This window comes from Phalacrocorax carbo, chromosome 1, assembly GCF_963921805.1.
Source record: "Phalacrocorax carbo chromosome 1, bPhaCar2.1, whole genome shotgun sequence".
In the NCBI taxonomy this organism is placed as follows: domain Eukaryota; kingdom Metazoa; phylum Chordata; class Aves; order Suliformes; family Phalacrocoracidae; genus Phalacrocorax; species Phalacrocorax carbo.
The window spans coordinates 8,033,425-8,048,222 of NC_087513.1; the positions used below are offsets into that span (position 1 = coordinate 8,033,425).

General features: G+C 51.5%; 1 protein-coding gene across 7 annotated transcripts in view; it reads right to left on the minus strand.

Moving 5' to 3' along the window:
* Positions 1–2,042: 2,042 nt before the first annotated feature.
* Positions 2,043–14,798, minus strand: part of FRMD4A (FERM domain containing 4A) — a 383,615-nt gene continuing 370,859 nt past the window's right edge. For 4 of the 7 annotated variants that reach the window (XM_064443502.1, XM_064443480.1, XM_064443467.1 and 1 more), the window contains exons 21-23: positions 12,215–13,074; positions 9,569–9,665; positions 2,043–5,763 (exon numbers count right to left, since the gene is read on the minus strand). In XM_064443502.1, coding sequence (XP_064299572.1) covers positions 5,661–5,763; positions 9,569–9,665; positions 12,215–13,074 — 1,060 coding nt within the window. In that variant the 3' untranslated portion in view covers positions 2,043–5,660. The other 3 variants (XM_064443476.1, XM_064443494.1, XM_064443487.1) reach the window with 3 other exon arrangements.

The window sequence follows — 14,798 nt, forward strand, 5'->3', positions numbered from 1 at the left end:
CATGACGGAAGAACTTTATCCCCTTGCAATTCATGGAATGGCGCTGCGCGGGGAACCGAGGAGCTGAGAAGTACTTTCTCACGGCAGATCTGTGTAAGAGTTTCCAGCTGTCCGGCACGTGAGAGCCAGCTCCGGGCCTCGGGGGACCGCAAGGAGGGGGACGCTGTTACGGCAGCTGCTTTTCATCATCAGCTGGGGGCTCTTTGCAGCTGAATGGCCCCAAATTACAGCTACCGGACCGTGATCAAATAGTTAATAGTGCCTTTTAGCCAAAAAATTCCAAAACCCACCCGAGGATAGTTTAGGGACGAGTGGGTGTGGCGCAGCTGTCACTGCTGGACGGTTTTTGTGGGGAGGGTATATTTCAGTTTAGCGATTTAGACTTTTCCCTCTGGGCTTCTCCAGATGTTTATTTCTGATAATTCTCGCGTTAGGCGGAAATAACCGTGCTGAATCCAAAGGCTTGTAGCCTCCGGATGAGGTCACGCGTTCACCACAGCGATGTCTGGAGTGGTTTGGGGACTTCCGTGCCCCGATCGGTGGTTGTAGCCCCCGCCCCTTCCCGAGCCCGGCGGGGCGATACCAAGTGCGCTCCAAGTACGCGACACCTGCCTCGTGGCGCTGTTATTATGCCCAACGGTAGGTAGATGCCCTTAATTCCTCGTTTGCTATTTGTCGGTATTGCTGGAAAGGCTCGTAGGGTAGGGTATGTGGGATCTATTTATTCGGGTTGAGGAGCTGGGTTCCTCTGTGGCTAGCTGCCGTGTGGTCTCCGTTATAGATCCAGCCTTGCCCAGAGAAGGAACCTGGCTGAGATGTAAATGGCCTCCCTTCTCGGGGGCAGGGGAGCGTCCCGGCGCCGGGGCGCGAGGGCACGGCGTGGTGCCCTCCGGGAGGGCTGGCGTGGGGCTGCCAGTGCTGGTGTCGGACCTGGGGCAGGCTGTCAGGAGGTCCGCTCCGGTTGTGTTGCAGGGCTTAAAGAGGCGCCTGCAGCAGTGTCGGAGCCACGGGCGATGAATCTGAGCCAAAGTCCCAGAGTTAGGGGGAGAAATTTCATCGTTGCTGTTTTGTCCCAGCCCAAACCCCTGTGGGGGTTCACTACCAGGGTTGTCCCTGCGCCGCGCCGCAGGGGTGATGTTGGGGCAGCCTCCTGGCTCCGGGTTGGTGCCACTGGTGCCTCCCTGTGGCGTGGGGGGGATCGGGTGGGTGATAAGAGAGCGGCTCGGGTGGAAAGGAGCTCCCTTCGCAGCAGGAATAAAAGGAAAGAAGGGGAAGCAACTGCGCTGGGTGCTGAGAAGCGCAGACGGCCCCCGCGTGGAGAGCGTGTGGCTGGCTGACACCTGCCGGTTTGGAAGGGGCGTGGGGCGGCTGCGGGGTCACCACTCCTCGTGCGGGGGGACCGGCGGTGCCCCTGACCCGCGCAGGGGCCGGGCGCCGGCAAAGCCCGCTCCTGAGCTCGAGCTGTGGCTGTTGGGGCGGGTTCTCGATACTGCTGCCTCAGCGGCAGAGCTTAAACCAGGCCCGTGGGGTCTCTTCGGGGATTAAACCCAACGAGCAGGCGGCTCTTAGGAGCGCGAGGGCCTCGAGCCTGTCCTGCAGACCTTGGCATCGCTGCAAACCGCCTCGTGGCTCCTTAGCTTCCAGTTGGTGTAAGCGAGCGTTAATTTTGAGTTATTTCAAGTTGTGTGCGTTAAGGTCGATGTTATTTTCATGACTCTGTTTCCTGCTGTGGTGGGAAGTCGGTCACGCGGCTTCTGACGGCCCGAGACCCCTGCGGAGCCCCCCGAGACCAGCGCTCGAGACGACACGCCACGGAGCGCGCAGGGATCTGCCGGACCCCGAGGGATCTCGGCTTTTCCGGGGGAGTGCCCAGCGTTCCCCGCAGTCAGGCCGGCTGCCGGCACGTGAGCGGGTCCCTCCCGGAGAGCCCGGCCAGCCGTGCGCGCATCTGGGCGAGCGTCTCGCGGAGGCGGCGGTGCGGCCGCCACGGTAAGGGCTGCCCAGGCGCGGGGCCCTCCTGAAGAGACCACGGCAAGGTTTCATTTTGAAAATGCTTTAATAAGGAAGTGTTGACAACACCGTTTTGCAAAATGTAAAGGTAACTATACAAATTCTTAATACAAAAAGAATAAATTAAAAGCAGATCTTTTTTAATTCTGCAACTTTTTCTACAACATACATATTTTTTTCCTTGATTACAGTTGAACAGAATCCAGTAAAATCATTTTCCATGCTCTAAAATCAATTTCAGGAGAGACCTAATTTTTTTTTTCTTCTTTTTTTTTTTTTTCCTTTTTTTTAAACTAGAGAGTCCATTTTACACAACTTGTAATAAAACTATTGACATTAATATATATGTAAAACTTTACATCTAGTTAACTAAGCAGTAACTGGTCATCTGATAGCACCTGAATGGGGATCGGCTATGCCTGAAACTAAAACTAATACAGAGTGAAAACAAATCGGACTGTTTCAACATTTTTCAACACTCGACCGCATATAATATCATTTAAAAATAGACCCTGCCTCCCGGCGCGGCCCGGGGCGCAGACCGCACGCCCGGCTCCTGGCTAGGCCGAGGGAGCGTCGGACGTGCGGACTAAGAACGCGATTGTGGCTTTATGTCAGATGGAGCCTTGAAAAATAAAAAAGTAAAGGAGGGGTTAAGTTGGTCGTCAAGTGCTTGTACAGAAGAGCTATGTATATACCCCTCGCGTTATACTTAAATATGTTAATCTCATATGATTAACATTTTATGTACATTTGTGTTTAATTGAATTGAGCTAAACAGTAAAACCTGTTTTACTTAATCTGTCTTTACTACCAGACTGGCTGCTCACGTGTGCCTTGATTGCAGAACAGAAAAGCAGAACACAAAGCAAAACTCAATCCGTTTCCAGAAAGCTTTTTCTCTACTCGAGCCTGTTTGCAATTCAGGCTAACCATTTTTTTTTTTTCTCCCCCTAATTTCAGGGCTGCCACCTTTTAACCTTTGCTGTAAAACTGCAGAGCTGGTCTTGGAGGAATTAATGTTTTTTTACTGTAGTGCCCAGAGGCCTCGTAGCGCCACTGTTGTTGAATTCTTTTTAATTAAAAGAAGGTACACAGAAAAAAAAAGAAAAACCAAACGAACCCAAAAACACTTACCAGGGACATTAAAAAGAAAACAGACAGTTGCTCAGAGCCCCTAAAAATCCGTGGGCTAAATTACTTGCTGCTGCTTAATTTAGTCCTTATTTAATCCTTTCACTTTAGCTACCAAATCTTATCAGTAAATGTCGCTAATTGGTACTATCTCTTACCCAGCTAAAAATCCAATTAGGAGCTTGAAATAATTCCCATGTTAAAGACCCCGAAGCACAGAGAGATGGTGAAAACAGCATTCTGCACGTCCAGATAAAGGGTGCAACCTCAGCGCTGTCTGTTCTTCCAGCAATCGGTTGCGAGGCTTCAATTACCGCCTAAGGGGGTCGCGCTCCCGCGGCGAGTCTTCGCGGCGGTTCAGAAGCACGAGGCTGGCAGGGCTGGCGGTGGAAGCCCCTTGCCAGCAGAAAAACGTCTGCGCTTTTTTTTTTTCCCCCAGAGGGATAATTCATTTATGCTCCAGGTGTGAACGTGACAGAGTTTCCTCCTGGCTCTGCCGTGGATTTCGCTGGCCGAGTCGCAGCCTTTGCTGCCCGCCGCGGCCCCGCACGCCCGCAAGGCCGCCTCCCTGCCTCGCCGGCGACGCGGGCGGCGGCGCAGCAGCCAGGCGCGGAGAACCGAAGCAAACGTTTCTAGTATCTGTTGCAGAAAGGTATTCGCGTGAGCCGCTTGCATTAATTTTTAGAAACCCCATCGCCTTTCCAAGCCTAATTACAAAGAACCCATTCTCTTTTAACGCCTGGAATGCAGTTTTCCAGCAATCTTAATACCAAAAGGTGTGGCAGCCCCCCAAGTCGCGGTGTTTCATTTTCAACGTTTTGCCCTACTTTGTCTGGTAGACGCTATTGTTATTCTTGGAACACACACACACGCACACTCGCACTTTGTTTCTTTTTTTCCTTAAACTAAAGCTAACTTCAGTTTCTGCTTTTCACAAAGTAACCCCCTCCAGCCGTTTCTTTTAATGCCTTTCCCATAGGAAATCATCGTTTGCACGCACGAACGGGGGCAGGCCGGCTGCCTCCCCCATCTAGTGGCAATAAAAACAGCATAGCACCGCGATGAAGACTAGACGTGCCAGCTTCAACATCCACCCAGATTGTGCACTTGTTCGGTACAAAAGTGTCTTTGAGGCCTTTTACAGTTCCATGGCTTGACGTGTATAAAGCATTGCTCAAAAGTACGTGTAAACTTGCAGCTCCTTCCATGACGCTCTCGTACGATTCCTTTTGGTATCAGCAGGCAGCTCTCGCTTGTGTCCAACACCTGATGTAGTTGCTTCTCTTTCTTGTGGTCGCTTCTTGCAATGGGAAAATTTGCCTAGTCTGCTGGTTGTTAAACCCCGCCGCGGAGCCTTTCCGTTTCCCGACAGACCGGTTCTCCCACGCAGCAGTACCCGGGTGACGAGCCCTTTGCTACACTGGTGCTAACGCAGGGAAGATGAGCGGAACAGATATGTTAATGCAGCTTTACCTTACCGTGTCAATTAGATTGCGATGTGCTTTCCCTTTGATTTCACGTTCACGCTTTGTGCAGAAATAGATTAGAATTTATTGGCTGTATCTGTTTGTAGAAGGGGGTTTTTTGGCAATTCTTATTTTCATCAGAGTACGGAAAAAACACCCAAACCAGCACAACTGCAACCCCTCTGTGTGTTGGTGTGCAGCCTGTGCCGGCCACGGAGATGGTGTGAGTAGCAGTACTTGCCTCTGCTTTAGGTAATGCCTTTGTAAACCTCGTTTGTCCAGTTTGATAGTAGCTTGTAGACAGCGATGCTGCGATACCAGCCCAGACCTCCAGTGCATCTTCAGCACGGGGTTATTCTACCTGCACGTAGGTGGGCTCGAAGCGAAGGAGGAAATGCCGCTTTACAGGAGGTGCTCACTGAGCTAAATGAGAAAGATGTTCTCGTTGCAAGAACTTGCTGAGCAAACTCATGCTGCTGACGCTGGCGTGGCGATCGCTGGCAGGGCAGACCTGATAGCGAGGCTGAAAAAGCTGTGAAGGGGTGGGATTCTACTGTTTTATGTCATAAGAGATGTGTTTTCAGAACTACAATACCCATTTCTCAGCCTCTGTCCTATTTTCACCCCCTCCTCCCCTTTAAACTCATGCTCTCTTGGCTTCAGATCGCAGGTCATGGAAATCTTACTGCTGTTACATGCTGCAGAACAATAAGATCTGATGTAAATCTTGAAAGGCTTCCATCGTTTCAAAGAAAAACCAATTTTTAAGTTGCTGACTGACTACCAGGATGGCGGCCCATCTGCACCCGCTGCCCGGTGGGCCGCGGGAGGGACGGGCACCCGTCTGGCGATGGGACGCGCTGCGGTCCGTCGCTGTCGTGGTGGATGTCTCGGGGCCAGTGTTCTGTAAATGTCATCTTGAATTGCATCGTGAGAAAAGTGCTTAGAGTTGAAGCTGGTGCTGGGTGACAGTGCATCTGGGTAAGGCAAATGACAGGCAGTGAGGTGATCTCAGAATGGCATTGATGTGATTAACTTGAGGTCAGGGGTTCACACTAGAGTCCCAGGCTTGGCTTTTTCCTGCCCATACCACTGGACATCTGCTAATTCTGGATAGAGGGGAGAATCCAGGAAACAGCTATCGTTGTAGCTCCTGCAGGAGAAAGGAAACGTCATTAGGACAACGAGGGCTCCTGAGAAGTTCAGCCATGGGCATAAAACATCGTATCATGGGTGGGGAGGAACGCGGGATGTTCACGTTTGCGCTCTGCAGGTACCCCCGGAGCTGACGTTTGGGGTGAGCTCGGCATGCAGGCCCTGCCTTCACCCGGTTTGCCCTTGCCCGGCGGTCCCATTCCCCCCAGCAACCTGCCTGGTGTGAGGAGGCAGGGGAAAGCCGAGCTCCGGCAGCCCCTCCAGAGTTCTGGATGATGCCTGAGTGGCAACAGGCAGAGCTGGTGTGTTCTCAGCCCACTGCTGGCCCGTGGCAGGGGCTTCGTGAAGGGGATGTGCTACAAGAGCAGAGTGGTGGTACAGCAGCAGTGCTCTGCTGTGCCTACAGGGCCTGGTCTTGCTTTCCTGCCCAGTGTAAGCTGGGGTAAAGAGGTTTTTAGGAGGATGCTCTCCAGGGAGCAAGTTGGCAGAGCAGCCCTCCTGGCCAAGCCATAGTACCTACTGGGAACATGGAAGGAGGAGGGTGGTGGTGCTTTCCTGCAGCACTTCTGCTCTGGGCAAAGGCTCGTGCATCACCTGGCAATCCCAGAGTTATGTGGCTTCCCAGGGATGAGCTAGGAAGCGACTAGTGAGAGGCTGCTGCATCCAGTGTGGAAGGGACTGCGTTTTGTCATAGGTAGCCCAGTCCTGATCTTGTGGCATCTCTCTTGACAAGCTACTGCTTCTTTTGTTGCATGGCTTTTTGTGTTATTGCACAGAGCAGGCAAGACATTTTATGGGAATTTTCTATGCTATTTATCTTAAAGTTCTGACCAGGGTCGGCTCCTGGCTTCATCTGCGGAGCTCCTTGCCAGAGGAAAACACTGAGGTCAAAATCTTGTTGATATTCTGAAAAGTGATTGCTGTACCTGCGTAGTAGTATTCAGAATTGATGCCTCTCCCTCACACTTCGATTTTAACCAACTTCCAAACTAGAGGTTGTTTTGAGGCTCAAGCTGGGAGGTGCATTGGCTATCTGTTTAGTGTGGGATTCTCACGCCTTCCTCAGCTCCCTCCCCGCCTCGCAGGACTGATCTCACATCTGATGCAGTCTGGCAGTTCCTGCTTCCTCTGTCCTGGTTTCCCTGGGATGGGTGTCTGGGAGGAACCTGAGCAAGGGCATCACCGTCTGCATGTTAAAGAGCCTTTTGTTTCCCAGCTCTGTGCTGGAGTATGGAGGTTTATGGGTTATCTGTAAAACGCTGGGCTTGAAATACTTGACAGATGCCAGCTGTGAATGGTTGTAGATTCAAATGAGAGTGTCAGACAGCAACGGCAGTTTAATTAAAATAGAAATACTCTGAGGGTTTTTGTTCCCTCCGCCCTTCCCCCTCTGTCTTCCCACAGGAACCGGGCCAGGGTTGCTCCTCGTTCCATGAAGCCTCACTGCTGCTAAGAGCCTCTGCTTCACAGCTCTGCTCTGTGGTAGGGAAGGAGGAGAAAGGGGTGCTTGCTACCAGGGCCGGAGCACTGCCAGGAGCTCAGTCCAGGTCTCCTGAGAACCCCATTTACCCCAGCTCATCTCCCCACCACGCTGCTCCCAGACTCTCCCCGCCGCACTCTGCCCACGCTGCTTCGAAATGACCCCAGCCACAGATTTGTCACTACCGCCTGCTCTCTGTGTCCATTCAACCTCTGCGGGAATGCAGAGCGGGCTGGGCCAAAGTCTTCTTTCACAGGGGAAAGCGCCACAGCCGCAAACTTGCTGAAAAGGCACAGAGAGGGATTCAAGATGCTTTCAAGTTGTTCTTCCAAGAGCTGAAGGAAGCCTTGTTGCCAAACAAACAGGCACGCAATTAAAAGGGCTGCTCCTCTGGGACAGCAGGATGCCAGTTGTTCGCCCTGTGTTCACGGACTGTAAGGCAGAAGGATGAAAAAACAAAACGTTCCCTTACTATACCTCTATTCATCAGTACTTTGGTGGGTTGGAGACTGAGACTCATCCATAGTGGGTGAGTTGTCTGTTGCTTCTCTGAACAAAGGAGAGCAAAAAAGGAGGAAAGAGGAGAGAGGAAATGTTAAAGAAAAGAAGTGACACAGACATTGTTATGAGCTTATTAATCCAGTGGGGAAACAAGTTGATGAATCATCTTTAGAAAAAGTTAGTGACACAAAAACACACTGGGGAGAACTGTCAATCTTTTGAGTCGTGCTGGGAGGGCACAGCCTGCTCCTGCGGCGGGGGAGCTCGTGTTGTGCAGCTAATGGCAAACTTTGTCTGCTCCGACTGTATTTACACATACGCCTTGGGTGTTACGCTCAGGCACAGAATAGGAGCTGATTTGTCTCCAGTTCTCTTTGCACTGGTTGTTGGTGCAGGGCCTAGGCTATAAATCGAGATAACTTCACTTTCACCAGCTGAGAATTTGGCTTGATGGATTTTTGCTATGAGAGACAGGGTGCAGGCATTTTCTTGAATGACAAAATAAGAAAAGTTGGGATTCTCTGAACAGATTTGTCAGCTGGCTGCTCAGCAGTTTTACCTCTGATCATCATGGAGATATTTAGAGGAATTAGGATTGGGATAGAGACTGGAACTAGGATAGAGTCTAGACTTAAGCCCTTAATAGTGCAGATTTCAGTGTACAGTAAAGACAGCTGCCATTTTCCCTATCTTGTGATCCTTTGACTTTTTGTGAAATGGGACCAGGCAAATTATCCCAATCTGAAGCTGAGAGCACATGCAAGGACCATGTGAGGCTGGATGTCAAATGTGTGAATTTAAAATCCAAGGAAGGCCTAAGGGGGTTGTGGTTATGGTTCTCCTCATCTCCATTTTAAAGTGCAGTCACAAGCAGTGCTGGAGTAAAACCAGAGGTCAAACGTGGTCACAGGTGACCAGGAGAAATTAAAGAGCATGAGATTTTCCCAGTGGCTGCACAGTGAAATGTTTGCAAAGTTACCGGTCCCAGTTCACAACTCAGGGGTTCATATTTGTTTTCCTATTCTAGGGCCTACAGTATTTTGAGGACTGTAGTCTGAAACTGTCTAACTGATCTCACCAGACTTAATTTTCATGCAAAAATCTGGGATGTGCTGAGTTAGATGGGATCTGGAAATGGTCTTTATTTCATGTGGCAGGACAGAATTACAGGAGAGTGCTAGAGAAGACGCATGGGAGCTTGCAAAAGGCTTTTTGTTTACTCCTGGAACTCCCTGCCTCACAAAGAGGTGCCAGTGAACCCAATTACTATATTTACATGAGTAATGGCTACCTGCATGTAATGACGCACACTTTGGCGAAGCACGTTAACTTAGTGGTAGCTGAAAAAAGATGCACTTAATAGTCATTAAGACTGCTTAATGCTAGGGAAAACCTAGCAAAAAAATGTGGTTGCTGCACATGCAAATACAGTAGACACCTAACGTTGCCTTTACAACAAAAGATCTCCTTGGTCTGGATGGCCAGCATGGTGGTGGTTAAAAAAAAGATCAGCTATTTCAACATGTGGGTAACTGGAGGAAGGAGACTGTCCAAGCAGAAAGAGCCTGCAAGGCTTCTCTCCCTGTGGATCCAGCGCTGCTTGGAGTGGTGCTGCTGGGTGCGGATGACACTGCCGTGTCTCGGTCAGCCTAAACTAGAGCTCCACTGCTACGAGAGCATGGGCTGGAAACGGCGCAGGCTGTTGGGTACCTGCAAAACGTTCCCCCTGCCTGCGCTCTCTCCCTTTGCTTGTGTGCGGGGAGGTTTTTCTGACTGGCACGGAGTGAGGTGAATTCTCTAACCTGATCCCACAGACACTCACCCAGTCTGCCATGCGAGAATGTGGTGGGGACTGCCCGGCGGCGTGGCTGCTAGTTCACTCGATGGTGTTGAACTCCTCTGGCTGTGAGGTAAGGCAGCTGAAAAACAACCAAAGGGTGGAGAAAAATAACTGGTGAGGTGAGGGCGCGAGGGTGAGTGTGGTTCAGAAGCATCAGCTGGTCAGACCAGCAGAAACCAGTCCTGCTGTGAGTAAACACAGCCTGGGAGTCAGACCTCATCCTGTTCCTGGATGGCTGTGCTTGAACGTGGCCCGGGGAGCAGCCAGCCTGGTGCTGACGCTGGTGCATGTCATGGGCCAGATCCGTCCTTGGCTCTGCAAGAATGCTTTGTTTCAGTCAGGCCTCCAGCTGAATATAACAACCCGGTCTCTCTCAAGCCCTGCCTGGGAAACACTGCACCTCTCCCATCATGAAAGCTAATCAGTTTCACTGCAGCCTGGACTGGCAGGGCCGGGCTGCACATCTCCATGGGACCTGAACTGGAGGAGCGCAGCCCGTCAGGCTCAGCCTCCTGCTTCCAGGGGTGGTGGGAGATGCTTTGTGTCCCGAGGAGCCAGAGCTGGCACTGGCAAGAGCCTGGACAAGTACACTGCTTCAGGTGCAAAGAAAGGAGGAAGACAAGCTCTGAAGGTTTCCAAAGCTACAGCTACTTTTCACTGTGCATCTGTAATAAACTGAGGTTGGGCTTTGCTGACCCTACTGCTATGGGACCAGAGGAAGGCTTTTCTTACGTTGATGAGGACAGAACCAAGCTGAACTAAAAATGCAACACTGGCAGTGGTTCTTGGGGGAGTTTCCCTGGTGAGAGTCTAGCTATGAAATCCACCTGACCGATCTCTCCTCCTCCTCAAGTCCATACAGAGCTGACCCTCCAAATTTAATACATGCCTAGAAGCATGATCTTCTTTGAAGGACAATGTGAAGTCCAATAGGTCGATCAGCTAGGGCTGATCAGCTAAAATGATGGATGTTTCTACCTGGCATCCCCTTCTGTGCTGTTAAATTCTTTAGTGGCTGCCAAATGACACTTCAAGAAAAAAAACAAGTTTTAATCTGCTCCTTGTAGCTGGCAGCCCCCGAGGTCAGTATCCTCCCAAGGCTGTAATTGAGCCCACTCTGAAGGCAAAACCAATCTATGCTGCCAACTGGTCATGACAAGCTGTGATTACTGAGCACACTTGCCACGGTGCTGCCCAGATATCACATTTAGATGTGAAGACCCAGCTGGGTGGGGGAACAGGCTGATTGACAGCAGTTCTTACGTGCCCTCCCCCGAGCCCCACCATTTCCCTTCCTAGATTACTTAACTGAACTAGTACGGTTTCCAAAGCTAAGCAAGGCAAAGCTTTCCAGTGTTCAAGCATTTTGTGTTGCTGGGTGGGACAGAAATACCCTTAATCAAAGGCAGGGAAGACAAGATTTTCATATGGAGTTACAGGATGGTTCCAGCAACTACTCAGTTCTGTCTTGGTCCACATCTGAGCTTCCCGTGAGTGTCAGCATCACACACAAATCAGCCTCTTCTCAGGGAGCTGTTGGTGGCCCACGAGGAGCCTGGTGTCAAACTGCCTCTCTGACTCTGTGCTGGAGTCAGCTGCAAATATAAAGCCCCACCAGTGTAGCACGGTGGTCACCGTGGACAGGGCGCGATGCTGGGATGCCAGAAGGCCAACAGCCAGCACGGTGGACGATGCACTGGTCTGCTACGGGAGGCTGCGAGGACCTGCGGGAAGTGAGGCCGGAGCAACGGTGTCTCCCATGCCAAGGCCGAGGCGTGTGGAAGGGTGGGGATAGGCACAGTGCAGACTCTGATTAACCAGCAGTCCTGTCCACGCGGGGCTGGATTCAGGTTTTTAGAAAGTCCTTGAGCTTGTCCAGCGGAGACTGATGACCAGTAAATATTTAACCGTGGACTGTTTCATAACACATAGTGGCCTCCTCAGTTTAATGAATTTGACTGTTTTCTTACCATTTAATATTAACAGCACAGAGGAGTGCAAAGCTCTGTAGATGACAGAGAGCCATAATACTGCACAAACTGAAGCGCTATGAATTGCGGGATTTTATCAGCACAGCTACTGGAGCTTTATGGGAAAACCAAATCTCAGCAGTGCACAAAGATGTCATCGCTCAAACATTTCTGTGGGGGGTGGAGGGACTGGGATGCTCCCCACTTAACCTTTCTCATGCTTTTGGTGTTTCACTGAGGACATGCATTCTCCTAGTCTGTGCTAAGCCCCTGCTTGCTTCATCGCTCCCCTCGCTGTGATTACTAAGGGTGACCCCCCGCTGTGGTTTCTCCATGTTTGGCCCCTAGTGCCATCACCCAAAACCCAACTGCACTCTGAGGAAAGCCCTGGCGCAATGGGGCTTCAGTCCCTCCCTGTCTTTTGAGCCCATCATTGCAAAGTGATGATTTCCATGGAAAAAGATTCTCACCCGATGAGTGTCTCAGACAAGGCTTGTCCCCCAGCGTTATGCCTACAGGCTTGGCGAACAGCATGTGAAGACCAGATAACGTGCTACAGTCTGGCATTGCTCTCCAGCTGGGGTGTAACGCCTGGCATGAATCCAGGCTGCATGAAGCCCCCGTCCCTCCCGCCCCCTCGCCCAGGACCGTCTCTCACCTGATGTTGCTTTACACATCTGAGGCATTCTCGTGACCCGGCTGTGTGCCACAAAGGTGCTTTGCGAAGACGTGCTGTACTGGGAGCTGCTGTCCGAGGAAGTGGAGCTCGTGTGTGAGAGGCGGCTGTGCTCCTTGTGGGAGGCTGTGGACCGCTGGTACCAGAGCCGCAGCTCGTCCGACACGGCAGTCCTACCCGAGCCTTTCTCATGGCCCTCCCTGCCCAGAGATGGAGTCCTTATGATTTGGGAGCGGGAGGGGGTGAGCCTGACGGAGTCCACTTCATCCCCGTGCCAGTTCTCCTTAAACATCCCCCCTGCTGTGTAGGAGTTGGAGGTTTTGAATTGTGCTTTCACGCTGTAGTGTCCCTCCTGGTCGTTCTCCAGGCTCCGCACCACCACGGGTGTGGAGCTGCCCTCAATGTACAGGGGGTACTCTTTGATCCTGTACTGGGAGGAAGGTTGGCTCTGGCTGTGCAGGTAGACGCGGTGGTGCCCAGTCCCATTTCTTGCGGCCAGGTTGGGCATACTCCCTGAATTGGAAGAGACCAGGTTGCCCGCCGATTTGTGCCTTTGCCTCTGCCGCTCTCTGGCTTTTGACGGGGAGTCCTCTGCCAGGGTGGAGTAGTTGGGGTTCATCTGAGCGGGATAGTAGTGCTCAGAGCTGGAATGGCTGGTGCAGGAAGAGCAGTCATCCATGGGGTCAGAGCCGTTACTGCTACGAGTCCTTGGGGTGTAGAAATCGGGGCTCCCTGTCTCATTTTCTGAGCCGAGGAGCTTGCCTTGTGACTCCAAACTGGAGCTCCGGTGTCTAAAGTGCTGAGCTAAGCTGTGCAGTCTGGTCGGGCTGATGTCTACTGACCTGCAGGTACCAGGGAAAAAATCCAGGCTGGTGAGTCAACAGGACAAAGCACTCCCCATCCCCTTCTGCACACAAGGCCAGCTTCACAGGCAAGGGACTGTGAGGGCACTGAAAACCTGCACCCCTCCAGCACTGCGTGGGGTTGCTGGCTGCAAAGCGACCTGCTTCCCCGCTGCAGGGTTTGGGGTGATTAGGCACTCCTGTTCCTCTCCAATCTCCTTGGTGGTGGCAGTCAGTCTGCAGCAGCATGTGGGATATAAACCCTTGCCCGGCCCGATTCCTCTGTGGCTTTGGCACCCTGGGAAAGACTCAGTCTGAAGGGAAAAACCCGGGGACCTCAAGCCCTGGCTTTGCTGGTGCGGCCCTGTGGCAGAGCTGTTTGAATCAGCACCATCCCTGTGCTACCAGGTTCACCTCACTCCAGCTCTGCAAATCCCGAGGCCTTAGCCTCAAAGGCGGTGGGATTCCCTTGCAAGTGGCCTGTGAATGACCTGCACAGGTACAATCCACCTAGCTTGAGACAGTCAGCCAGCCTGCCCATTCTTAGCCCAGAATGCAGTGATTTCTCCACTGGCCTTTGAAAAAGTGACCTCTGTCAAGCAGCTAGGTTTTACCAGGGCCCAGCTGTGGGTAGCACGTGCAGGACTGTCAGCAGGTGACAGCCCTTCAGGCAAGTTCTCAAGGCTCAATTCATGGCTGAGTCTGGGTGGTCTCTATTCATGCCGGCTGTTTGGAGAGCTTCAGCCATGTGTTTCAGGAGCACGAACACCCCGCGATGAGTCACACACCCGCATGACGGATGGCCAAGGCCAGGACATGCAGCTCATGAATGAGCCACAGACTGAGCAGTGGTTGTTTCAAATAACCAAATGGCCCCTACCTGGTCAAGGCCACTTCTCAAGCCCTGTGCCAGGCTCGTTTCTCACGGAGCTTGGCTCCAGCGTTAACAAATATTGGACTCCTGAAAGGTACTCTCAGCCAAAAACTTGTAACAAACTTAACCCAGGGCCTTAATGCCTTGTATTGCCTCTGCCTGAGTCTGATGTGTTGGCATGACTCTTGATTTATGCTGAGCTAAATGACGTTAGCACTACCCCTTAGGGCAGGATACCTAATGGCACACAGCTTTGGCTCAGCTCTGCTTCCTGCAGTGTCCATGGAGTTTGCCACGAGAGCAAAATTGCAATGAAGCGGAACAGTTTGTAGAAATCCTGCTGAAAATTGGGGGTCAAATTGGGCCAGATCAAATCACCTCCCTTACACACTTCAGCTCTTTCCTCTGTCAACCCTGGGCTTATTTCACTGCCACCTGGATCCTCAGGTAGATCGTTTCATCCAGGCTCTCTCTCCCCGTAAGATCACACATGTGCAAATATTTTATCTATGAGACAGAATTAACACTACCCAACATTTTGTATCAGACAGGAAACATGTTATCTCCAGCTGAATCCATGGATGAATTTACTGCAGAATTTAGCAGCAGCACCACATCCCTTTTTGAAGTGGCACAGGGTTTGTAGTGTCTATAAACAGTCCCTGAGATGAAAGGTCCCAGCGGAATAAAAGTTTGATTACTTTGAGAAGGAGATGAGGGCCAGGATCACATTTATCTGAAGTGATTTCAGCATCTTAGTTCAGGAGAGGTTTCCTACTAGCAACATCACTTGAGTTCTGATGTGAATAGGACTGGTTTGTGTCCTTTCCTGAACTGGGAATTAATTAAT